This window comes from Plectropomus leopardus, chromosome 14 (assembly GCF_008729295.1).
Source record: "Plectropomus leopardus isolate mb chromosome 14, YSFRI_Pleo_2.0, whole genome shotgun sequence".
NCBI classification, from domain to species: Eukaryota; Metazoa; Chordata; class Actinopteri; order Perciformes; family Serranidae; genus Plectropomus; species Plectropomus leopardus.
The window spans coordinates 20,703,850-20,729,741 of NC_056476.1; the positions used below are offsets into that span (position 1 = coordinate 20,703,850).

Genomic DNA, 25,892 nt, shown 5'->3' on the forward strand with positions numbered 1-25,892 from the left:
TGAATCATTTTCTGTTTAATCAGTCAGGTGAAAACATCCAATGATGTTTACAGATGACACCCTGAATGAGAATCTTTCACAGGTTATACAGATTTCTTGCACTGTTTAGTAAAAACACTGATGTAATTTGCAATAACCTTAATTTGGCCAAAGTAGAAACACTGTAAATGCATTTTGTTTCTTTGTGATTAGCGACGGATGAAGCTAGTCAGCCATCCCGCTGCTGCTCCAGCGCCGGCCACGGCTACATTAGCAGCTCCAGACAGACCAGCTGCACCTACACAAAGATTTAGTGGATTTTATATCAAGGTATGGAGACACAGAGAAGCAGAAAATGTTGTTCTCAAGCTAAAAGAAAATAAAACAGCTGCATTGTTGTCATTACAGTGTATAAAGTATCACACGTATATATATATTAATCACTATTGTGACATGCACACTTAAAACAAGATTAAAACTCATTTTTTTAAAAAATCAATAGTGATTACCTGCCGCCTGCAGAGTGGCCACCAGACCTCCTGCTGCCACTCCTCCTCCGTTAGCAACCGCAGCTGATGACATCATGCCGGCAGCATAAGAGCCTGCTGTGATTCCTCCTGAGGTGAAACCTATGGCTCCCAGAACAACAGGAGCCCCGACCACACCAACAACTGGAACACAGCAGAGGAAAATTTGCTGTTAAAGGTAGAGAGTTAACTTTTCAGGCCACATTAAAATGGATCATGCATGATGTAAGTTTAGCACGAGTGCTTTAAAATCAGTTGAAAAAGTACTCATCCATAAAGGCTGCGTGGTACAAAGTCTCACCTGCACCTCCTACAATGGCGACAGTTGTCCCTGAAACACAGATATAAAAACTGAAATCAGCATTTACAGTCCATACACTTAATATAAACGCAGTTGCCTCGGTTACCTGTTTATAAAATAAAAAAGCACAAGTGCAAGTATCAGTATTTTGGAAGCAATGTGGAAGTAGTGTCAAGATACAGCAATACTTACCAACAGGACCCATTTCTTTACTTGTCTGATGAACTGTTCTGACCTTTGGAGTCTGTTGAGAAACAAAACTTTGATAGAGCGTAAACAGAAGAGGGTGCCAGACGTGTTATCAGTCATTCAGGATCCTATAGACCGATGTTTTTGTATCTGACTCAGTAATGTGAATGATAGCCGCAGCCACACATGGTAATACTGAATCAAATCACACTCTTCAAACTCATTTGACCCACACAGGTTAATTTCATTAACAGTCAACAACACCTAAACAATTAACATCACTCAGCTGGAATAAGGTGACAGTAAACGTTGGCATTAAAAATATGATTTGTCACTGAAAACAAAACCTGAACTGAAAAAGGAAACTTTGGCATTGAAGCATTTGCATTTGAAATAAAGATCTGGCATTGAAGAAAGTTACATCACAGTCATTAAAAACAGCAACCTTTGTTGTTCCCATTACACACTTAGACACAAAACATGGATAAGATACAGAAGTTTCCCTTCAACATTTCTTTAAGGATAAGGTCTAACATCTCTCCAAACTGACATTTCACAAAAGCTTTATGGTAAATATTGTAGCTTCAAAAACGTGCCGTTAATACTCTATAATACAACACACTGTCAGCTAAGAAGAAAACAAGGAACTGCTCTAAAAGACAAGAGCACTAAAAGTTCGTGTATATCATAATAACTTTAGCTCCATACTGGTTGGTGTTTGTGTGCTAATTTTGGCGAGTTTTGAGCTCCCTGGGCCCCAAAAAAGGTTTACGAAGCAAGAAAAAGAAGTCTTTACAAAAACACCAGTGCCTTGTGCTTACAGTGTGCTCGGGCCCCGATTTCCATCTTTGTTTTAGCTAAATGACATCTTCTGACTGGGCGCTACAAGTAGCCTAATTAGCTTACCTGAAATGCTTAGTCACCTTTGCAACAGCAATGAGCCGCAGTCTGTATCTGCTGTCTTAAAGACCTACAGGTTTTATTTCCACTGCAGCGGAACTGCTAAACGGAACTAGCATTACTGCAAATGAAACATATACACATCTTTGTCATCGTGCACACCAGCTGACATTTTTAATGTCGCTCAATAACAATCACAACAGGAGACAAAACACTGACAAACATTGTGCCGTTATGCGCTACAAACATACAAAACGGCACAAACCTCAGCTTTTTCTCCGGGAAGATGCAGCTCCGTGTTAAATTAATCGTTTTTTTCCTTTACCCAGAGTGCACTACTTTTACCGGAAAAAATGACGCTTTCAAAACAAAAGCAGCAGCCTCTGAAATATAACTTCCTTATAATACATCCATGAATATAACGGGACAAATTTAACACAATCTGTGAAATGAACAAGCATAGTAAACGACAGGTTATGTAAGTATGATGGGCAACACCTAAGACCATTTACAGAGGGTATGAATATTATTTGCACGTTTCTATTTATTCTTTTTATTATTATCATTATAAGCAAAAACACCCTGCAGCTAGTTGGAGGGTAAAATATCTTCAACATTTATGCTGATGTCTACCAACAGTTGATTACAATTTAAGTGAAGATTTCAATGCAATCTGCAAATTGAGTCAAGCCACTTCATATGGCAGAAGTCATAATTATTCACGTCTCCATCCTTTTATTTACAATAAAAGATGAACAATTAAAGCCAGAGTCAATCTGTGAAAACACCTCGATGTGATACTAAACTCTTATCAGTAAAGGGCTGTATTTTCCTGCTATATGACAGATATGCGCAGCAGCAAAGCTCCCTCAGCCCAAAGTTCAGATGTTGTGTTTGTGTGAAAATCAAGGCTCATTTTCTGTGTACAGAAAGTTGGAGATGCGAGATATCTTAATTATTTTCTGTTCAGTTGTCAGGTGAAAACATCCAGTGCAGAGCGTCATGACAGACATGGCTGCATTTTAATTTTCAACTAATTTTTGTATCACAACAATGTGGTTTGTAAGTGTAAATGAACTGTGTTAAAATGGTAAAACTTCCCTCCATCTAACCTGACCTGTGCCCACATCTCCCTGCTAATCTCGCAGAGTACAGTTTCCTTGGTAAAAGAAAAAAAAACAGGAAGGGTGCATCGTGTTTCTTTTTATATAATAATGAAGGCTAAACAAACATCAAACTGTAAAAATAAGCAGTGCTGATCAAATATGAAGTAAGATTACATTACTGTGTTGGCTAATTCATGCCTCAAATATTTTCAGAAACATGTTTTAGCTTATCGTTTGCCTGTAATTCAAAATTGTTTGTCACCAGTCGACTGCTATATAGTTTCTTTTAGAGACAAAAAATGCCTAAGGTGGCATTTATTGGTTTGGTGAGGTGCAGTGCATTCTGGTAGTTGTAGGGTTGTTTTTTTGTTTTGTTTTTTTTTAAATACAAAATTAAATGCCACTGTCCTTTTTCTCTGTTTTCTCTGGTCATGTAATTTCTAATGCATTTGCATCTTTCTACTGCACAGACAGACTAGTTTTATGAAAAGACCATCTTTCAGGTAGTGAAATTTATTTTTTAAAATCTGCATTCACAAAAAACAGAAACAGGCCACACTAAAATATCTCAACGACTACTGGAAAAAAAATTCATAAAATTTTGCATGAATATTTGGACGAAGCCCTCTGATCTTACTGATCTACTGACTCTTCTAGCATAAGGATAAGTGGCATAAGTGGCCACGTGACAAGCGTCGGTTGAATTCATTTTTGGTACATCATAAATACATGCTCAGTATAGCGTCAGCAGCACAGCATATATGTAGACATAACAAACTACACAGTAACTACTGATAATATTGATCACAATAGTCCCAGACAATGAAGTCTTGAACATATCACAATGGAAGGATTAAAAATTAGAAAGCTGTGAAACTGTTTGTGTATAAGGGGAAGAGCCGGAGTGGTAAGAGACAACACACTGCTAAAGGTTAAAGGACCTTACTGTCTCTTTTCCCACAGGAAGCTCCAAATCCAGGTGCATATGCAGAACTGATGTTCATGTCTAGCGATGTATCGGAAGCTTAATATAAATAATGTTTTGGAGGCAGAAAACTACAACATTTCTGTTGTCTGAGATCACATAAGTGCTGTTTAAACCATTTGAAACCTGATCATATTGGCTTAATTTCTTTCAAAAACATTGGAAGAAGGCAAATGACAACTTGAGAAGAAATTACCCGAAAATTAGCAAGGACTTGAGAAAAGAAGCAGAAAAAAGAAAAAGTACAGAAACAAGGAAAGTTTAAAAAAAAAAAAAAAAAAAAAAAGGGAAACGGGAAAAGTCAAAAACAACAATCACTTCAACATCATTTAAGATAAAAAATAATTTTGTAACATAAATTTAAATATATAATTATAATATTTACAATTATTTGTACATTTTCCCAAGGCTTACAAAAGATTCTTTATCTACAAATTTCTTGTGATGTGCCTTGGCATTTTTTGCAAAGTTGCTCACTGCCTTTTCCCCCATGCTTTTCAAAGAAATCAAACCAATTTGCTCAGAGTTCAAAGGTTTCAGTACTTGTGAAAGGCATCTTAGCGCAGCACGGAAAAGTGATGTCAACCCAGGTTCCAAAGGGTTTAGTGAGCTGATAAAATTGGAAAATGGCTACTTTGTCTGGAAAAAGGGAAAAGCATCACAGCTGAACCATATATTCCTTTAAGATTTTTTGCGGATAAGGCCGACCAGCCATCCCACTGCTGCTCCAACAGTGGACGCAGCTGCAGTGGTAGCTCCTGACAGACCAGCTGCACCTGCAGAAAGATTACACAGGTTTTACAGAGATGCTGAGTGTTGTTCTCGACGTAAAAGACAGAGTTAAACAGTGATGTTATTGGCATCAATGTATACAACAGTATCATTCAATTGTACCAAAACACTTTATAAAATTTTGTTGAAAACTGCACCAATTTTCCATGTAAGATTTCTTAATCTCTATTGTGACAATTTTACATAAACATCAAACACTTTGGTAAACATTTGTTGTTTTTACATGTGCTCTAAATAAACATGACTTTATATGATTTTATGTTGCTGCACTTTGACAGACATAACAGGTTACACAACATGCGATTCCCCCTTTATTTTTTATTTATTTTTTTTAAGCAATGATCATCCCACCTTTAAAGGTCGGGTGTGTAAAATTTAGGAGGATTTGGTGGCATCTAGTTCTACGAATTATAAATTTTTAGGAGTCGAATTGTCTGCAGAGGACTCCTCCTCTCCAAAACAAACACACCAGGTTATTCAAAGCGGTGAAAATACTGAATTAAGCCATTTTATGTTTATAGATCAATGTTTTTCCCGATATTGCTCATCGTGTTGACGGACACAGTATATATAAGCATTTATATCCTTATTTAGAGGCCTTATTCTAAGGTAACCAAAGCATGACGATTCTTACTTTCACGTGATTACACATTAAATAAAACATACTTATTTAATTACATTTCTGACAAACAGTTAAAACTACAAGATTTAAATTTCTCAATCAAGTAACGGTGTTTTACCTATTGACTGCAGAATAGCCACCAGACTTCCTGCTGCCACTCCTCCTCCATTAGCAATTGCAGCTGTTGACATCATCCCAGCAGCATATGAACCTGCTGCTATTCCAGCTGAGGTGAAACCTATGACTCCCAGAACAACAGGGACCCCGACGGCAGCAAGCACTGCAGATGCACAACAGAGGAATCTTTGTTTATGATGGTGTGCTAATGTGTCAGGCCAAATAAAAATGGATCCTGCACAATGTAAGCAGACAGTTCAAAAACATCATGCGCATCTTTGATTAACAGATTTTCTATATTAAAGATTTGAAAAAGTAAACAAATAATAATAATAATAATAATAATAATACATTAAATGTATTTAAAATGTAATTACTTTTTAATTACTTTTTTAGTATTTTGCTATTTGTATTTTCTCATGCCAGTATTTTGTGGGCCTATTTTATTTCGAGACTTTTAAGCAAGTATTTGTAATTTGTAACAAGAAGTATATTGATGCATTTTTGCCCATCTCTGAACACAGGTGATTCCAAAGTCTTACGCGCTCCTGCTCCTGCTCCTACTCCAACAGCGATAGCTGACTCTGAAACACGAAATAAAGACCAAAATCAACATTTAGAGTTCATCTGGTTTAAACAAAAAACATCTGCTTTACTTACCACTATTTAAAACCAATATTAAAACAGTGACTCACTCGAGTCCATGTATTCTCCTGGTCCGATGAGCTTGAGGCTGTGCTGAGTTTTAATCCTCCTCTGGGCTTCTTGGGGGCGTTTGCCTTTTCAAGGGCTCTGGTTACATTTTCTGAGAAATGACACTATTTCTAAATCTGAATACAAGATGGCGCCAGCAAGTCATTTCTGTGATCTGAATGTGTCGTCAAATAACAAGGCAAAAATACAATAGAATAAAATAAAATTTTAACGTTACATAGTTTCCTTGTTAAGTAACAGGAAGTGAAACTCATCCTTATCCAAAAAGTAGCGCACATAATAACGGTTTTCATTTTAGTTTATTATTGTTGTTGTTATGATGATGATTGTGATTTTTTATTATTATTATTATTATTATTATTATTATTATTATTATTATTATTATTATTATTAGTAGTAGTAGTAGTAGTAGTAGTAGTAGTAGTAGTAGTAGTAGTAGTGGTGGCAGTATTGTTACTGTCACTGCATTTTATATGTATTTATATATATATATTATGAGAATATTATATTATATATACGTGTTTTTCTACAATTAAATCAATCAATTACAGCATTTTCTAGATTCTTAATAAGAACCGATTTTGTCTAAATTGTACATCAGCACATATGAGATAAATAAAGATACAGCTTCATCATGTCATTTCAACACCATGTTTGCATGGGATAAGACGGTTCATTTGATTATTTATTTTATTTTGCCATTGCTGGTAAAATAAAGGTTTAACAATGCGGGCCTCCGTTGTTGCTCCGCGGATCTGATCATGTGGTAGGATTTGCGCATGCGCGCGGTGTTGGGAGCTTATGGAGAAGATGCACACTGCCATCATCCCCGTGTAGCGCAGGAGAGCTACAGACCGGTCCCGTTTACCGCAGACACCACAGACTCTGTTGTCTCTCAGCACAGCTGCATGTTGTAGTCTGACACAAGAAGCCCGATGTCTGTGGCAAATGCGAAACACACTGTCTTGAATCCGGTAAGAGGCTTTTCATTCTTATTATTATTATTATGATGATTGTTATTACACACATCAGCCCTCTGATGCCATCATGCAATTATAAATAGACCCTCATGTAGCTCATAATACAGCTATGTGCAGCAGCAGCAGCTCTCTACAAACGGCCTGCACTCTGGACCTAAACGTATCCGAGATATCAGACTGTCAATGTATAATCTTGCACATGAATGAAACACAGGGGCGTTTCATTTCAGCTCCCTTGTTGCAGGCAGCATGTGTTCAGTTGCTGTCAGTGCAGGTATCAGTGCTTTAACCTCAACTCTCCACCTCAGGTGATCCCATACACAGGGCCCATACCTGGAGGCCTGCACCCTGGGGAGATCATCATCATCCAGGGCACTGTGCCCCCAGATGCTGACAGGTAAGAGGTGATTAAGTGCAGAAGAAGTGCCACCTTTATTGACAAAGATTTGATTTGTAAACCCAAATAATGTGATACTAAAATCTGGAAATAAAAAACATATAAACCCTGTTGTGTGAAATTAAGTGGTCCCCAAATTTTTTTTAAACCATGGCACCAAAGCAAATACAACTGTTGTAGCATCAGTATTAACTTAAATTATAGGTATATTCTAAATCAAGCAAAAAAAAAAAGTAAACTAACTAATTTATGTTTGTGTGTAGTTTTGCAGTTAATTTAAATAGTACCTACAGTTGGTTAAGTGTATTTCTTTTCATTTCATTTTAATGTTATCTTGTTTTTCAGGCAGCAATACAAAAAATGTTCAATAAAAAGTCATAATGAAATAATCTGAACAGACAGTGGTGCAGCATTGGCTTTGTCCAAAATATTTCCCCTTAAAAGATTTGGCTTTTAAAGGAATTTACAATGACATCAATGAAAGATCATTCTGAATTAATTTTAGCTCAGTTTTAACTTTAACTATTGCTCCTCCACCTGAAGGTCAGAGGTCAGGTTTGGCTATGGAACAGTATGTTGCTCAAATAAACTTACGCATTATAAATGCTTGTGTCCTCTTGCTAAAAGTTGTCTCACAGGGCTAGTTTGAATATTTTGCCATGGGGTTTTATGAAGTACTTATCCTTTGTCAGTGTGATGCAAACAGTAGTTGTGAATCAGCACGCTCCCAGTTTGGAGAAGCATGCTGGAGTACGACATGGAAACTAAGAAAAGTCCTGCTGTGGAGGAAGGCAGAAGCAAAATGTGTAGCCATTTAAAAAAAGTTCTACCTAAAAAAATGATATAAAGTTGAAGTGTACGCTATATTGAGAGTATAAAGAGTGATTTACCATTGCTGAACACAGGACCTGCTGGTCTATGGCTGCCTCGATTGGTTATTGTGTTTGTGTTGTTCAACTCTGGACATCACAGCACGACACATCACAACTGATGTCTGTGGTTCGTATACATGCTGTTTTGTCAGGGTGCCCTGTGGCTCACCTGGTGGAGTGGGCGCACCAAGTGCGGGGGCTGTGACCTTGCTGCAGCAGCCGCGGGTGTGGCTCCATCCCACGACCCTTTGTTGCATGTCGTTTCCTCTCTCCCCTCTGTCATGCTATACATTTCCTATAAAATAAAGGCCAAAAAATAAAAAAAAAAACAAACAAAAACAAAAGCAAAAAACCCAGTCATCTGCTGTAGAGTGATTAAAAACAACCCCATTTATGCACCATGTCAGCATAAACTGAAATGATATATTTGAAATTAAAAGTTAATTTTCCCTTTTGTAACAGTAGTTGTAGCTGATATGTAGAAATTTTGATAAAACTAAACAAACTAGACTAAGACTTTGACACAGGGCCTCTATACAAGGACCTGCCTTTGCTGATATGATATTTAATAGGTGCAAACAGCCCAACCATGTGACTTAAATAGAATTTTGAAGCCCTTGCACTCTTGCCCTCTTTGCCCGGTTAATAAACCAACTTCGGTGTGCATCCTCTCTGCAGGTTTCAGATCGACCTGTCGAGCGGCTGCAGCACCAAGCCCCGCTCTGATGTCGCCCTCCACTTCAGCCCTCGCTTCAAAGGCTCGCCCTGTGTGGTGTGTAACACACTGCAGCAGGAGAGCTGGGGCAAAGAGGAAACGCTCCATCAGCTGCCCTACAAACGCGGAGCTCCCTTTGAGACCATCATCCTGGTGCATGAAGATGTCTTCAAGGTCAGTGAACCCATGCTGTTCAGGAGGAAGGTGTGGATAACCCTGTGTAATACAGAAAAAACAGAAAAAGTTATTGGACTACTAAAAAAATAAGTGATTTAAATGCTTGTTTCACTCATAGGTGGCAGTAAATGGCACTCACCTGCTGGAATACAAGCACAAAATCCCACTAAACAGGGTCGACACTTTTTCTATTTCCGGGAAAGTCAGGGTGCACGCTATCGGCTACATCCCAAACTCAGTAAGTCCTTTCACATTACTTGTTTGCTTTATTTTGTCCTCACAAGCTGCTCAGATGTGTTTTTCTTTCATAAACATATCTGATCAATTGTTTCTAAATCTAGCTTTTTTCTCTTTTAGGCAATATATTCAGAATCAGGTGACTTGGTGAGTTTTTTCATTTGCGTCATCTACATTAAACCTTTGAGCCTAAATGTGCCCAGGATCTTGTGATGCCATTAAAACTGGATCACATTTCTTAAACGAATCCTTTGTATGTGCACTGTAGATCGTAGCCCTCAGACATTTAAAGGAAATTCTGGTTTATTAAAGTCATTTTTGAGATTTGGGAACAATGTTGCAACAACAAAGTCCTCAGGCAGTCAGACAGGCTGAAAACACTTAAGATCAGGGGTCTTCAACATTTCTCCATCATTATTGAACCACAGTGGTGTAATTGGGCTCTAAACATTTTGCGAAGCTAACCTTGTGTTTCTGTTGTGAAGTTAGAAGAAGCTTTGCTAAACAGCATATTCCCTGTTAACAGAGTGCCCCAGCAATGATGTTTTTCTGTAGGCCAACCAGGTTCCCACTTCAACAAGTGAGGGAAAAGTTTCAGTGGTTCCCTAATCAAAAAGCCTTTGGGATTTTTCCATTGGATTTTAGATCGTTGCAGAAAATAATCCCTATGGTAAACAAATGTTTGTGATATTTCCGTTTTGTTCAGAAACATAACATTTACAAATTATCATCAGGATTTTTGAAGCCTAAATGCAGTCGCCAGAAGTAATAAGCTAATGCTTGGTTAAAACAAACTACACCACAGTTGCAGGCTGTAAAATAGTGTTTGGAGCAACTTGATGTAATGACATTCTGTAGTCTCATTTAGCCACTATTTAGCAACTGTCTAAACACAGAACTAAACACCGTTCGGCTACACTAACTGCGATGACACACGGCTGGGTGAATGTCTGCAAAGTTTCCCTATACTTTAATTTCTGTCTGTCCTAAATGCCAGTCTATGTGGTGGTTCACTTGTACACTGTGATCTGTACATTAGGCTTTAGCTTCTAACTTTGTCTTTTTAACCTGTTTTCGGAGATGATTTAGGTTGACATCCTGTACCCAATCAAACTTTTGTGGCAGTGTATTTTAAGAGGGCTCAGAGTTTAGGCTGCAAAGATTAGTTGATTAATTGTTTATTTCGCTTATTAATTTATTTGATTTTTTTTTGTTGTAATTTTTTAAAGAGAAAATGACAAATAATTACTGATGCAGGGTTCTCAAATATCAGGATTTAATGCTTTATATACTGCTGATATATGATAATTTCTTTGGGTTTGGACTGTTGGTTGAAGCATTAAGGCATATGAAGACATCACATTGGAAATAAATTGGGTATTTTTTATACATTTTTCTGCGCAAATGCTTAAGCAAGAAAATAATCTGCAGATAAATGGATAATAAAATATCCTAAAAAGTATCAACAGTGATATTCTCATTCCAGAGCCTCCCTTACAAAGGCAGTATACTGAAAGGACTGAGCCCTGGACAGCACATCACAATCAAAGGACAGGTCAGCATGTATCCTCACAGGTAAAGTGATAACTGATTAAATTTATCTTGACATAAATAAAGCAATGTGATGTCTCAATCATATGTTTGAACTATTAATGTACATTTCTCTCTGGTAACTGTAACATCACTTGAAAAAAAAGAAGAAGAGAGATTTACCTTAATTCCATGTTTCTTCCAGTTTTACAGTGAACCTCCGGAACAGCAGGACGGAGAACATCGCCCTCCATCTGAACCCTCGAATGAAGTCAGGAATGTTCATCAGGAACTCGTACCTGAGTGAATCCTGGGGTCAGGAGGAGCGGGAGCTGCCCTTCTTTCCCTTCTCGTCAGGGGAATACTTTGAGGTAGGAACCACCGTCAGCCTACAAGGTTTACTTTCCTCTGCTCTCTGCCACAAATAGGTTAATCAACAATTTTGCTGGTCCGGTCCAGTGTACAAGCTTAAACCGGTTTGATATAATGCAAAGCCACTGAACCAACATTTGTCTTTATTTCACTTTCTTGCCAATTAAAAGGTTGCCTACATCAGCAATCTCTGCTGACAGCATTTGATGCTAAATCCAACTTGTATTGCATGTTGAACAGAATATTATGTTTATAAACGAACTACCGAAGACAGTAGTGTCTGACAGGCCGTGAGCTGAACATGGGAACATGAAGGAGATCAAATTTTAGCAGAGGTGAGAGGGGCAGAGCTGCACAAGCCATGTTTGTTTACTAGTGCATTCATGTGTTTTGGGGGGTGACGAAAGGAGACATGGCAATGTGAGTCTCTTAAGATAATGAAAAGTGTATAAGTATATAGGTAATATGGCAACATTTTGGATTTGGAGCTGACAAAAGAGGTGTCCTAACTGGCCGCGGCGCGCAATCTGTCGCTTGCTTTGGAAAGCGCCATAATGGATGAAAAACAGATAATTCACATAGTTAAAATAAGTAATTATCTACATAAGGCCTCCTTATTTCAAAAAACAACATAGGTGGGAGATTAGAAGAGAGATTGCGCCAGGGAGCCGAATATTTTTGCTAAATGGCCATTGCTAATAATAACCTAGGCTACTTGCTCTTGTCTATACTGTATGCAATTTCAAGTACATTTCATAATGTAAAATGTGTGTTGTCTGTTTTAAAAACTAACGTTACAAACGTAGGAAGATAGCAAGTCGGCTTTTTACCTATCTTTTAAGGGCTTCCACGTAAGGTCCTATCTTGAATGTGCAGCTGATAGCTACATGGTTTGTTTACATGATGTGACAGAAGTCCATATTTAATCGATTCAGTGTGGACAGGAAGCTCCAATGTTACATGATAAAATGTGATAATAGTTGGGCCCAAGTTTGCTGTTAGGACAGGGCGTCATCATGTTGAACTCCGGACCGACTGCTGAGTGAAGTGCATCAAATTGGTATAACAGACCATCATTGCTCCATCCATCCATCCATCTTCATCCACTTAGCCGGGGACAAGTCGTGGGGGCAGCAGGCTAAACAAAGTACTCCAGAAGTTCCTCTCGCCAGCAACGCTTCCTAGCTCCTCTCGCGGGCCCCCAAGGTGTTCCCAAGTCAGATGAGATATATAATCCCTCCAGCATGTTCTGGGTCTGCCCCGGGACCTCCTGCCAGTGGGATGTGCCTGGAAGAGCTCTAACGGGAGACGCCATGTAGGCATCCTGATCAGATGCCCAAACCACCTCAACTGGCTCTTCTGTCACGAAGGAGCAGCGGCTCTACTCCAAGATCCCTGCAGATGTCTGAGCTGCTTACCCTATCTCTAAGGCTGAGCCCAGCCACCATCTGGAGGAAACTTATTTTGGCCGCTTATATCTTCGATCTCATTCTTTCTGTCACCATCCAAAGCTCACGACCATAGGTGAGAGTTGGCTGTAGATGAAAAGTTTCGCCTTCCGGCTCAGCTTTGTCTTCACCATGCAGTCACACTCCATTTTACCCCAAGTCATGAACAAAACCCTGAGATACTTATAAAAAATTAACACTGACCCAACCCTACTGTCTGCTGCCACTGTGTTGGATGATCATCAAATCACGATTTGCTCGTTATTTCTCAATATGTTTGTAATGACTGACTATTCCTAGTGTTTTGTTTCATCAGATTCTCATCCTGTGTCAGCCCCATCAGTTCAAGCTGGCAGTGAACGGCTCACACTTGTTTGAGTTCAGACATCGGGTGCAGGACCTGAGGAGCATTGACCAGTTGGAGATCATGGGGGATCTGGAGCTTAATGATGTGAAACTGTGGTGACTTGGGACTGTAGAATTACACGGAAGCCAGCGTTACAGACACTCTTGGGTTCTGGTTATTAATGCTAAATTAGCTTAGCTGCAATGACCCAGACTATGGATGCTGAAGACGGCAAACCCTGTTCTGACTTCAGGTCTTGGTTAGTCTTGCAGCAACCACTGATTTTAAGCTAGTCTAGCATTTTTGGTGACTAAGGACCATGGACAGGCTGAACCATGGAGTAGTAATGGTCCATGTGAGATGAGTGATGCATGAGAGTTAGCTGATCTGGAGTGTAAGGCTGTGAGCCACCATGACTGTTTACAGCTACAAGTTAGGTTTGCCTTGGTTCATTTCTTCTTCTGTCTCTAGTGCATCTCTGCTGTGATACGCCCTTAGTGCACTGTTTAATTAAAACAGGAAATATGTGTAAATGTCAATAAGCACTTGGCTTTGTTTAAATGCCAAGACAGTCCGCAAACACAAACAATTAATCAAATTGAATGGCTCCATTATTCTGGAGCATAGCCCAATAAAGAATAATTTATTGTACAGCTAATTTCAAAAGCTTTTAAACATTTTTCATTTTTTAATCAAAACATTTTAAATGTGGGTTCAAAATCATTTTCATCTGCAATTTTTTATTTTTAAATTGAATAGGGCGTGCCTATTTAGGGTATACCCACTTTTCTTTTTTTCGCTCTTATTTTTTAATTCAGTTTGCTTTAGAAATCATTAATCCTCAGGATTCTTTAACACATGATAGCATCCCATGCAGTCGACATTTAAATCATTTTAACATGCAATGGTGCAGCAGAACTCAAGCACAGTGCAGTACAGGGTCTGTTTAAAAATATACCTATTTCAATAAAGTAATGATGACATTTTGCAATCTTTATGCAAGCTGTAGAATATTGTAGAATTCTGCATTTGTGATCATCTCTTGTCTCACTGCTCTCTCACTCAGTGCTGCAATGAGCAATGCTCCAACATGAAAAAAAAATCTGGGATATTTCTTTTCCAATGTCAATGTTTTCTTTTCTTTTTGCATTGTCTGTTGTATTTGTTGTAAAATATGTATGAAAAATCTTCCCTATGTATCATAAATGATTTAATAACAAATAAATGTGTTACTATTATAATTTTGTATCAACTGATTAATGTCAGTATGGTTTTGTCTGCATTTATTGATATTATTGGCCACAAGGGGGCAGCACAACAGGCTGTAAACACAACACTAAGATATTTTCACTTTGATGTTTATAGGCTGAATGTGTTAGCAAAAAGTGGCTTGTTCACATACCCAGCAGACCTAAAGCAACATTGGCATTCATTAGGAGTTATGTCAGTGTGTACTGGATGCTACAAATTTTAAAATGTGGATGCACTGCACACATCTGCAACCCAGCAGCACAGAAGAGCTATACAATAAGCAGTTTCAAGAGTCACCAATTTAGTATCTGAATTGTACTTTTTGAATATTGTCCAGTAAATTGTTTGCAGAATATTACAATGTCTTGTTGAAGTTGACCTTTGGGTTTTTGGATATAAAATGTCATGTTTTGTGGGGTCACAGTGACCTTTGACCACCAAATTCTGATTTGTTTATCAGTGAGTCCAAGTGGAGATTTGTGCTTGAAAAAATTCCCTCATGTCCTGCTTGAGATATCGAGCTCACAAGAATGGGAGGGACAACCCAGAATCACGATGGCTCCGGCCGCGACCGTTGCTGACATTAAAATGCTGTGTAGCATTGAAGGGAACTGTACAGTCTTGTTCAATCTCTGTAAGTCCTTGCAATGTCATGTTGATTGATACGCAAAATCAGAATATCGGTTAAGGCATCTTAAAGTTGTATTAGAATGTAGGTGCAATTAACTGCTTTATGTCTGATAGTATTTAATTGGCTAAAATGTAATTTAATAAGAAAAAAACTTCAGTTTTGACTGCAGTACTATCTGTCAACCACAAGGTGGCAGAAGACTATTGAAAGCTGATTATAAGTTACTACCTAGAAATCTTTACCATTCCCTGCCAATAAACTTAAAATGACTTAGTAACATTACTGCAAACGCGGTTCTAGTTTTAGTCTGTATCTCTTTGAAGATTGGTGCTTGAGGTCTTTCCATGACTTTAGTCAGCCTGAATGGGGGTCTTAACGGACCACAGAAAGTCCTCATAAATGTTGAACAACATTTAGACATGCTTGTTTACAATCTGTCATTTATGCCTAATGACCACAGGCCTCAGTCACAAGATGAACTTTAAAGGAAATGTCATTGCCACATGACTCTCACATTAGCACAAATGATGCCTTCTAAACCTTACTGTCAACGCAAATGTATCTGATAAAAAGTTGGTGTTTTATTAATATCCACAGGAAATATAATAATTTGTAAGATTTGTAATAACCATGGTACAGTACAACAGTCTCTCATATATTTTTTTTAAACATAGAAAAAGCAGGATGATATGCAACATGATGACATCAACCATTGCACTGCTGAGAATGTCCGAGAAAAAAAGGCAAAAGACAATGTCCAATCAGCAACAGGCAAATAGGCTTAAGTTTGTTTTACAAAAAAATCCTGTCAGACCTGTGATCCATTGACAGAAATCCATAATTTTGACCAAAAATGTCACGTACTGTCAAATCAAGTCTTTTTTTTTTTTTGCTTGACATGGCTCACAGACATCTGCCACTTTGAAAAACAAACCTTCCTGTCCAATTTCCAGAATGGATTATGTTTCCCTTGAAGTAAAAATAAAAAGCGTATGTTGGAGTTGTCATACAGGCCAACACGCTAGAAAACATCTTCTCGTGTTTCGACGGAGAGGTTTGGCAAGACCTTGGCTGAGGACAACTGGTTTCGCTTCGGTTCAGTTACATCCCATTCAGTTTCCAGCAGCTGAATTTAAACTGCAGCCTTTTTTCAGTTCTCACGTCTTGCTGAGGTGAGAAGGGAAAACTAATTCTGGGTGAGAGCGTGCTTTTCCAAATGTGGCACGGGAGAGTTTCAAGGGTTAGATGCATGTTATCAGGAGGGAGGAGGGGGCATATATCCCACTGTCAGACAGAGCTGAGCTTAACCAATCCTCTGACAGAGTCCTCGTGTAGCGAGTCCTGGCTGGCTGGATTGTAAAAGCCGGCCTGCATGGTGTGGCTGTGACCCAGGGGGCTGCCGCAAGGAAGCATACCTGGCGGTGACGGCACTTCCTCTGGGGTGAGAAAGTGGTGGTGGGCCACCGGCTCCTGGAGGGGGTGGCTGTGGTTGTGTGTGTGGCTGTGTCCATGGATTGGCATCATGTCCGTGGCCTCGTGGCAGCTGAGGCTGGGAGTGGACGTTGGAGGGGTGGGCTGGCCGAGGGGCAGTGAGGTGCATGGGCCGCCCAGAGTTAGGGAGGTGCGGCCGGGCAGAGAGCCTCCGTTTTCGGGGGAGGCCGTGAGGATGACAGGCTCGCTGCTCTGCTGCTGGAGGAGGGGTGTGGCAGCGGCCTGCAAAACGAATTTGGTGCTCTGAATGCACTGGTCTTGGTCACACTGAGAGAAAGCAGCAGAAAGCAGGAGGGGAAGAATATGGGAGGGGGGGGTGTAGACAGATAGATAAGGTGCCGGAGGTGAAGGACGGAAATAGAAAACAAATAACAGCGAGGCAGTGTTGAAAATTAGATGGAGGGAAGAAGAAATGACACATGGGATCAAGGAAAAGAATATGTGGAAAGACAACAGAGAAGGGGGAAGGTGATTGGATATGGGAGAGAAAGAGAAAAAGGATGTTAGTACCCCGTTAGGATGCAGAGCCCACGAAAAAGAACCCGCACCAGCTTGTGCATCCGCCCCAGTAAAAACAGAGCTGAGGTCAGTGGACAGAGATGAAAACACAGGACTATTAAGTCACTGCCTCACAACCTATTGATCTCCGTTGCCTTGCTTTAGAGTGGAAATCACACGTCTAAAAGTGGAGCAGTGCAACTGGGTTAGGACACGGAGAGTAATCAATAGCACACATTAGCTTCAGGGAGATTAGCCTTAACCCTATTAGCCCTTTATCACCACAGAGCAATCATGTTTATTAGAGACCAGTTGCAGATTAAGTTTTGCAAGTTGTGCAGGAGTTAAAAAGCCATACAAACAAATGAGCATTTTGATGCCTCCTTTCATCCCACACCACTCCCAAAGTCTGACTGACAAGGATTTTGATGCACAAACACTTGTCCCGGACATCTCACCTTTCTGTCTCAATCTCACTGACCTAAAAAGAGCAGATTACAGATGTGATTTAAACAGAAGTTGAGCTACCTTTGACAGCACAAGAGGTGTGATTCAAAGCATTATCAATCCTTTAATCAGCTGCACGTATCAACTGCTCTCGACTTATCACCTTTACAAGCTTGGCCTCACTTCAGGTGGTTGAAAAGATGGATCTGAACGAGGGTTATTGGACTGAAATGACACAGAAACCTCGCTTACAGCCATATTTGCCCAGCAGAGCGACATCATTAGCGGCGTGTTGGATAGAAAAATGAAGAGGGGGAATGAAGAGATTGAGCGCTTTCTCCTTTTCTTTCTACTTTCAGGCTTGTTTTATAAACAGTCACAGCCAGACTGACTCAGCAATGTCCATCCCCCACAGCAGACACACACAACTACAAGGAACAGTATGTACATAGACTGCTGATAGACTAACCTTGGATAACAAACAGCGAGTGAAGCAGCACATGCCAAGTTATGGTTGTTTTTCACACACTGCAGTGATAAAACAACAAAGACGAGAGCTTTTTCTGTCATCAAAATTAAATCACACATTTACATCTTCTACTTTGATTTAATAACTGAACTGTGTGCATAAGTCAACACAACTGCAAAATTTAATCAATATAGTAGCAAAGAGTAATTTTGAGAGAAAAATAAAATAGGGCTGCAACTAAAAACTTTTTTTCAATTAATTATTCTGTTGATTGTTTTATGGATTAGATAAAAAGTTGCCTGGTCAAAAATGAAAGAAATGTCAAAAAATGTCAGTGTTTCCCCAAAGCCCAAAATGAATACTTCAAATGCTTGGTTTTGTCCAAAACCCAAACATATTCCGTTTACTGTCATAGAGGAGAAAAGAAACCATAAAATATTCACATTTAAGAAGCTGGAATCAAAGAATTGCCCTTTTTTCTCAAAAGATTACTCACACCGATGAATCGAATATCAATTTAGTTGGTGATTAATTTAATGGTTGGAAACCAATCGATTAATTGTTGCAGCTTTAAAATATACAAAATGGTAATGGGTCTAAAATGCAGTATTTTCCTGCACAGCTCAAAAGATTCTTCCATTAATTTAGTAGATCCACTGAAAATTAATGTAGCGACTATTTTTCTAATAAATCCTGCACGTCATTTTCAAGGCAAAAATGAAAAATATTTTCATCTTCCAGCTACTCAGCTGTGCCGCTTCTCTCTTTTATGTAAATATCTTTAGGTTTAGGAGGCTCTGTTGGACAAAACAGGTCATTTGAAGACATCAAACTGGGCTCTGGGAAATTGCAAATGATATTGTTTGAGCGTTTTCTCACATTTTGCAGACCAAACAATTTATTGACAATGAAAATAATGATTAGTTGCAGTGATGGTTTCCAGTAGAGCTGAATGCTTTAAAAGCTTCAAAGCTTAAACCGTTGCCATGGTAATTGATGTCCAAATCAGTATTTGAATGCTTTGTTGTTGTTTTTTTCCATCAGTAAACTAGAGGAAATTTGAAAGAGGTGGCAAATGTCGTACACGAATGAGGCCAGTGTCCTCCTGCAGTCACCGACCCTCGATTCAGGCAATTAAATTGGCTGTCTGACGAGAAAAAGGAACAGGTGAGATGAAGATGCAGAACGTTTCTGACGCTGGCAGCTGTAGTGAAATGCATGCATCTAGTGATGCAGCCCAACCTGCAGCATTCGGAGTTGTTGATAAATTATATAAACACGACATGCAATAGTTCACCTTTGACTTCTCTTCTTCTCTCTCTCACACACACACACACACACACACACACACACACACACACACACACACACACACACACACACACACACACACACACACACACACACACACACACACACACACACTGGCACTAACTCCTACCAAAGTAGAGTCAAGTTCAGCTGGTCCCGTCACGTATCGTCGAAGCTTCAAATATTCACTGGTAATTATCACTGAAGCTTCAGGGCCCCAATAATGATACTTGGGGCAGCTTTATTTTCCAGTCAGTTTCTGCTTTTAATTTAGATTTTTAGAAATGTCACTACTACTGAGGGGATCCTGTCATTTTCTAGCCAGCCACAATTAAGTTTAACTCAATAACTGTAAGGTCATGAGGAGGATGAACATGACCTTGTTCAAATAAAGTGAAAAAAAAAATCCTCTAGCTGACACCATCTATGTTTCATCTTTTAACACGCATCGAGATGAGATGGTTGAATCCAGCAACAAGCTGGGAGATTCCAGCCATCTGTGTTATTCCTGAAAACACACAACTGTCTGTGGCTGATAGTAATAAGTTGTCCACTTTGCCGACACTAAGGTGGTACATTTGGTTGAACTGTCCTGAGCAAGAAAAAAAATGAAACTGCCACTTTTCAGTTCATTATTTCATCTTTAATAAACTGTCATGCTCTGAATATTGATTGTATCCAGCTCTTATGGGAACAAAGAGTTTGGCATTTTCAATGACTGTAACACCATTACTCATCCAGCTGAAGGAAGTAAAAGAGCGGTGAAACTGAAAACAGGGCTGTGGTTGTCAGTCCCTCATCACTCACTTCATCAACAAGGAAATGGTGGTTGATGTTGTTGCACTGTGTCTGTATATGTGTGTGTGTGTATGTGTGTGTGTGTGTGTGTGTGTGTGTGTGTCTGTGTGTGTGTGTATTGTACAAAAATAGCTCACAGCTCATAAAGGAAAAAGACTTAGACAGAGGAAGAAGGAAAGGAAGGAAGACAAGGCCAAAAATAGGAATATTTACAATGCCAACGCAAATTGTGAACCATGAGAGGTTCAGTCAAACTAAAAGAGGACACATTTTTCTCACTGGCTCACAGAGGTATCTACCCATGCAGGTGTTGCTGGTTTTATTAATTCTACCAAGGTGTTTGGTTTGTTTATTCATTAGTCAGCAGGATTACAGAAAAACTACTGGCCTGATTTTCATGAAACTTGGTGGAGGTGTGTAGCATAAGCCAAAGAGCAACCCATTAAATTTGGAGTGGATCCAAATGACAGGGCGGATATACATCATTAACACTGCGAGAAAGGGCATTCGGCCTTGGCAGAGGTCTGCGCACTGCAAGATCCCTTCTGGTTTGCAATGTAAATAAAAGACCACAACATTGAAATGTAACAAAAACAATTATCCTAATCTGTTTCAACTTCATTGTACTGGGTTGGAGGTAAAAATCTCAGAAACATATCTGTAAGTAAGGCTGCAACGAACAAGTATTATTTCTGCTTGATCTATTGATTCAATTTTTATGTCTTATTTTTTTGTTTTTGTCAGGAAAATATTTTAAAAAGTATTGGAAAATGGAATAACCCCAGAACTAACCCTTTAACTGGAGGCTATGATGACTGCTGTCAATCACACTGCACCCTCCATCACGACCCTGTCAAATACCCAAAGGAAATTTTATGTTATCAAGGTTACACTGTTACCATGGCAACCGCTTACAAGGCTTACACATACCGGGCCGTCATTTTAAGCCGCATTACAGACAAAAGTATGCCACAAAAAAACGGGCTTTTAAATGCAAATGCAACCTCAATGCATTAACCAACACAGTACTATAAAAACAGCCTTATTTTGACAGGCAAAACAACAACAACAACAAAAACAACAACAGAGATTAGATTATACAAAGTCCATTCTTTCTAAAACTCAGCTAAATAAGCATGTCAACCAGCCAAAGTGTTGGCACTGTGTCCTGGAGTACACCTATACATCAAGTCAAATCAATGGAGAAGCAGATTTTCAGGGATATTTAAGTTACCCTTTAAGTTCTTCTAAATTTCTAGTAAAAATGCCACTATAACATCGACTGTATCTCTTTTCTCCCATCTTAAGGGTTAAGCCCTTCGTGCAGAGGACTAGTATTACCAGGCAACCTCATGTGATTTAGAAATTACCCCCCTACGGCACATCTGTATTCCGTGTGGCACATTCGAACGGGACAAGCAAAGTCTATATTTTACTCTAATTTACTGACATTAGCCCCCAGATTTGATGCACACACTCATTTGTAATTTCACTCTTCACAACAAAGAAATACACAGCACTACTAGCAGTAGTGAACAGTTCCTCATTATTTTATTTTATTTTGTTTTTAAATGTGGGTTCCACAAACATGTCATCCATATCCTCATCTCTTTCTGTGAATGGGTCTCCACGCTGTGTAGCAAGATGACCCAAAATGCTGTAAAAACTTTTTAGAATTGCCAAAGCAGCTTCCATAATTCTTAAACAGAAAAGAGACAGAAAAGAGGCACAGAGAAAACAAACTGGAATTAGCGCTTTCTGGTTCTATGCCTCTGCAAACCACTCCCATTGCAGTTAAATTTTACATCCATGTCTACTAAAACAAGGATTCTTCACACACATCCTCCACCGGCAGCACAGATGATCTATACGATCAGTTCATGTTATTCACGTATTCGTGTTACTAATTCAATATCTAACCAAATGTCTCCCCTTCTCTTCCAGAATTATAACATTCAATAATGGCCAGAAAAGTGTTTTTGCTAATTTTTTTAAAAAAAAGTAACATATAAGATGACCTTTTGCATATAAAATGGCCAAAAACATGTTTTGTTAGGTCACACTGACCTTTACTTTTAACCACCAAATTCTTATCAGTTCATTCTTGAGTCCAAGTAGTTGTTTGTGCCAAATTTGAAAAAATTCCCTCAAGGTGTTCTTGAGAAGTTGGGGTTAATGAGAGTGAGAAAGACGCACGGTCACAGCAACCTTGACCTTTGACCAACAAAGTTTAATCAGTTTGTACTTGACTCAAAGTGGATGTTTGTGTAAAATTTTAAGAACTTCCCTCACAATGTTTCTGAGATATTGCATTCACAAGAACTGGAGGGACAGACGAACAGATCATAAACAAAATGCCGTATGGGACTAATTTTATCACACTATTTACTGTATGTGTTTTACAAAAGATGGTAGGTAATTTGCTGTGGATTTTTTTTTACTTGACAGATTTCAGACGCAATTACAACAAATTACAAAAGATCCCCAGGTGATTACCATACCCATGCAAATCGGGTTCCATAAATGTTTATCCATGCACAACTTATTTGTGACATGTCTGATTCACAGTCTTTTAATGAGGACTATCTTTGTCTTTACTGTGTTTTCCACACAGTCAGTTTTACTTTACATTAAAAAGCTAAAATTGTAAAAGATATGAATGAAGTACAATACATTTCTCTTTTATAATTTGCTTCTCTGCTGTCTCTGTGTCACCTCTATCTCTCGCTTACACACACTTCATGTACATTCACACACTCTCCCCAAATAGTACCCACCCACACACCTTTGTAGTAAACAGACAAAAGTGAAAGGAGACTTTAACTCATAGTGGTTTGAACGATTTCACTAAAACGAGCCGTCAGCTGCCTCTCGAAAACCTACTTGATGTCACAGTACAACGTGGACCTTAAATGAGTGGTCTAGCCTGCACTGGATGTTTACGGCAAGCAAAGGACAATGAAGTGAGTTGCATCAGTAGGCGTCAGGGTGGGTACTCACAAATAGTCACTGCTGATGTGTTAACAGTGTGGCATGTTAACAAATGGACACTAAGTAAATAGCTGACTCTGTATCAGCGTGCTGATAAATAGCCAGCAGCCGGCACAATAGGACAACTCTAGCTGCTAATCATCAGCAGAAAACAGACAGCAGTTATTTCTGAATGTGCTAATGTAAGGGAATGTTCCTATGGCTCTCAGCCCATTATAAGTAGTCCACACATTTAGGACCTGAAGACAGATGACAGTCATGTTCAGCGTCTCAGTGAGAACTGACAGGATGAGGTTGAGTAAGGATGAGAACAATGAGACAACTGTGGCGCACAGGGAGGGCGCCAATGAAAGACATTCAGTAGCTGTGTGTGTGAATAGGCCTTAAATCTTGTATGTGAGGTTAACGGCTGAACTGAACAACAGTAGACTTGTTGCTTCTATTCAGGCAAACTGGTCAGTGAGGTCAGTACAATGTCCTCTTCACAACACCCGTATTCTCTTCCAAGACAGTCAGAGACAGTTTAACTTTACAGGAGATATCTGTTTACTGACTGTGGTGCACTTTCACTTTATGAGATAGTTTGTTTGTACAAAATGGTCCGATGCATTATGTATTATCGCTCCACGATGCCTGCTCATTGTTTTTCTTGGGATTACTGCAAGACTTGATTTATCAGCAAGAAGAGGTAACCCTTAATCATACATACAGTTAGACCTGTCACTACTTTTGTTGGCCCATATATTGACACAGAAATAATTTGAAGCAACAATATTCTTGTCATTTTGGTATCACCTTATGTTACTAATAAAATGATAATTCAATATTATAATAACGTAAGCCCTGAAAAGGAAAATTAACAACTTTCTGAGAAGGTGGCTGTCTGTCTCTAAAAGCTTTTGCTCAATAGGCTTGTACAGTTCAGGGAGTAAGCTGCAGCTGCAGTTGACATCAGTTGTAGAGGAGTACAAGACAGCAAAAGTCCGGCTGGCTATGATGCTGCAGGACAGTTTGGATGAAGTATCCAACAGGCAGAGATCAGCATCTGGACAGGACACAAGTGGAAAGCCTCTCGTGCACTGAGAGAGGCTGAGGAGCGGCTGCAACACGCTGACATCATGGGAACGGTGACCACGGGGAGGCTAGGCCTGGGTTGCATCCCTAGAGCAAGTTGGAGGAAGGCAGAGATAAAGGAACGGCGGGGCATGGTGCAGAAGGAGATCAGGGTGGTGGCCATGAGGCAACAAGGCAGCTGGACCCGGTGGGGCAGCGTGCGAGGCTCTCTGGGATTGAAGGACATTTGGCACATGAAGAGACATCGAATCAAGTTGCGGGAGACCAGCTAACCTGGAGCACATCCTGTCGTCATGCCAAACAAGCCTGTCAGAGGGGAGGTTCAGATGGCTGCATGCTCAGGTGCTGGCCCAGCTGGCCGATGGATTGGAAAAGGCGAGGAAACAAAAGAACATCAAGCTGCAATCCAAAGGTCCTCGCTTCATCAGCTCCCTCAAGCCAGGGGAGAAGAAAGGAAAGAAACCTGGGGACACAGGGGTTCTTGCGACAGCAGTTGATTGGGAAATGACAGATGACCTGGAAAGTAACTCAGATTTCCAGAAGAAATCGCTGACGGTACCCTGGGAGGAAAGGATTCAGGGGGCACATGAGCGTAAGCTGAGGAAAATACCAGTCCCTCACCCTTCACAGCCAGCAGAGGGGGAAGAAAGCCTGAAACCTTCCAGTCGAAGTCGGTTGCACGGGCCTCCCAGGGCACACTCTGGAGAGTATTAGGAGTTCTTGGAGTTACTGGGCCTGTCCACAAAAAGTTGGTCACAGAAATCATCAGGTGGGCAGAGACAGCATTAAGGCTCTGGTTGAAAAGGAGTGACCAGTGGGGCAACCATGCTGGCAAATGAGAGGGAGGGCAGAGCGGTGAGCAGACCAAAAGGACTGAGGGAGTGGTTCCAGGATGCTGGTCCCCCCTCTGAGGTGTCGTGGGCCAATCGATGAAACACCAGTGACAGGGGGGTGCCTACCTGAAGAACCTGTGAAGTCAAATGTCTGAACCACAGGCTTCTGCCTTAGAAGGAACAATGAAGAGGGCGTTTTCTTGTAAGCCATCCGCTTCACACACAAGGAGCAGGGGGAAACCCCCTTAACAACACAGCATCAAACAAACAAAATATTAAAGTCATCTAACGCCAGTATTCTTTGTCAAATTGACATTGGCAACAGATGGTGTCCTGACATTAAATTTTGGTTAACTTAAACCTCTGTCGAAGTTCACCAAAAACGTTTGGCCACGTCTGGCCAGCTGGGTCTACTTTGGTCCACTTGACATGAATACAGCATAGCAAGCAGACTGCACATGCTCCAATCTCTGCTACTGCAGCAGCTGCACTGTGGTTAAGTTGGATATTTTGACAGACATTTACTCTAGACCCAGCAGTATTTTCCTCCAACCTTTGGCAGTAGGAGGATGGTTAAGTCACCTCCCAGCCCCTAAATTGCACTATGCACATCTGCATGCAGTTCTGCATGCATGCATATCTGCATGCGCATCCGCGTGATCACAGCTGTCTGCAGGTGTTCAATGCGGAAGGTTTTTCCGGCCCTGAATAGACAAGCTTAGTGAAACTCCAAAAACACCGCAGTTAGCTTCATAATCTGGCCTGTGTGCTCTAGTTGGCTCGGGGGGGTGA

The 25,892-nt window shown here is 40.0% G+C and overlaps 4 protein-coding genes across 8 annotated transcripts in view; 1 reads left to right on the plus strand and 3 right to left on the minus strand.

Moving 5' to 3' along the window:
• LOC121953269 (interferon alpha-inducible protein 27-like protein 2A) lies at positions 1-2,267 on the minus strand. 2 transcript variants are annotated; one of them, XM_042500260.1, is made up of 5 exons: positions 2,162-2,267; positions 1,000-1,051; positions 808-837; positions 489-650; positions 1-277 (listed from the first exon to the last, which is right to left on the minus strand). In XM_042500260.1, exons 2-5 carry the CDS (start codon positions 1,010-1,012, stop codon positions 189-191), a joined length of 294 nt encoding a protein of 97 aa, XP_042356194.1. In that variant the 5' UTR covers positions 1,013-1,051; positions 2,162-2,267; the 3' UTR covers positions 1-188. The 2 variants fall into 2 exon arrangements, with proteins under 2 accessions (XP_042356194.1, XP_042356195.1); XM_042500261.1 differs by lacking the exon at positions 2,162-2,267 and adding an exon at positions 1,903-2,008.
• A 2,246-nt stretch (positions 2,268-4,513) lies between these two features.
• LOC121953394 (interferon alpha-inducible protein 27-like protein 2A) lies at positions 4,514-9,218 on the minus strand. The gene is made up of 5 exons (XM_042500459.1): positions 8,651-9,218; positions 6,214-6,323; positions 6,061-6,102; positions 5,520-5,681; positions 4,514-4,763 (listed from the first exon to the last, which is right to left on the minus strand). The coding sequence occupies exons 2-5, from the start codon at positions 6,221-6,223 to the stop codon at positions 4,669-4,671; spliced, it is 309 nt and encodes a 102-aa protein (XP_042356393.1). The 5' UTR covers positions 6,224-6,323; positions 8,651-9,218; the 3' UTR covers positions 4,514-4,668.
• Positions 6,962-14,108, plus strand: LOC121953393 (galectin-8-like). Its single transcript, XM_042500458.1, has 8 exons — positions 6,962-7,206; positions 7,521-7,609; positions 9,160-9,370; positions 9,492-9,611; positions 9,731-9,757; positions 11,097-11,185; positions 11,346-11,511; positions 13,277-14,108. Exons 1-8 carry the CDS (start codon positions 7,168-7,170, stop codon positions 13,424-13,426), a joined length of 891 nt encoding a protein of 296 aa, XP_042356392.1. The 5' UTR covers positions 6,962-7,167; the 3' UTR covers positions 13,427-14,108.
• A 1,641-nt stretch (positions 14,109-15,749) lies between these two features.
• LOC121953391 (palmitoyltransferase ZDHHC14-like) overlaps positions 15,750-25,892 on the minus strand; it is a 66,183-nt gene continuing 56,040 nt past the window's right edge. Inside the window, exons 10-11 of one of the 4 annotated variants that reach the window (XM_042500457.1) lie at positions 17,636-17,658; positions 16,712-16,901 (exon numbers count right to left, since the gene is read on the minus strand). In XM_042500457.1, the coding sequence (XP_042356391.1) occupies positions 16,802-16,901; positions 17,636-17,658 (123 nt within the window). In that variant the 3' untranslated portion in view covers positions 16,712-16,801. Of the gene's footprint in view, positions 16,947-17,635; positions 17,659-25,892 lie in introns of all 4 variants that reach the window. The other 3 variants (XM_042500456.1, XM_042500455.1, XM_042500454.1) reach the window with 3 other exon arrangements.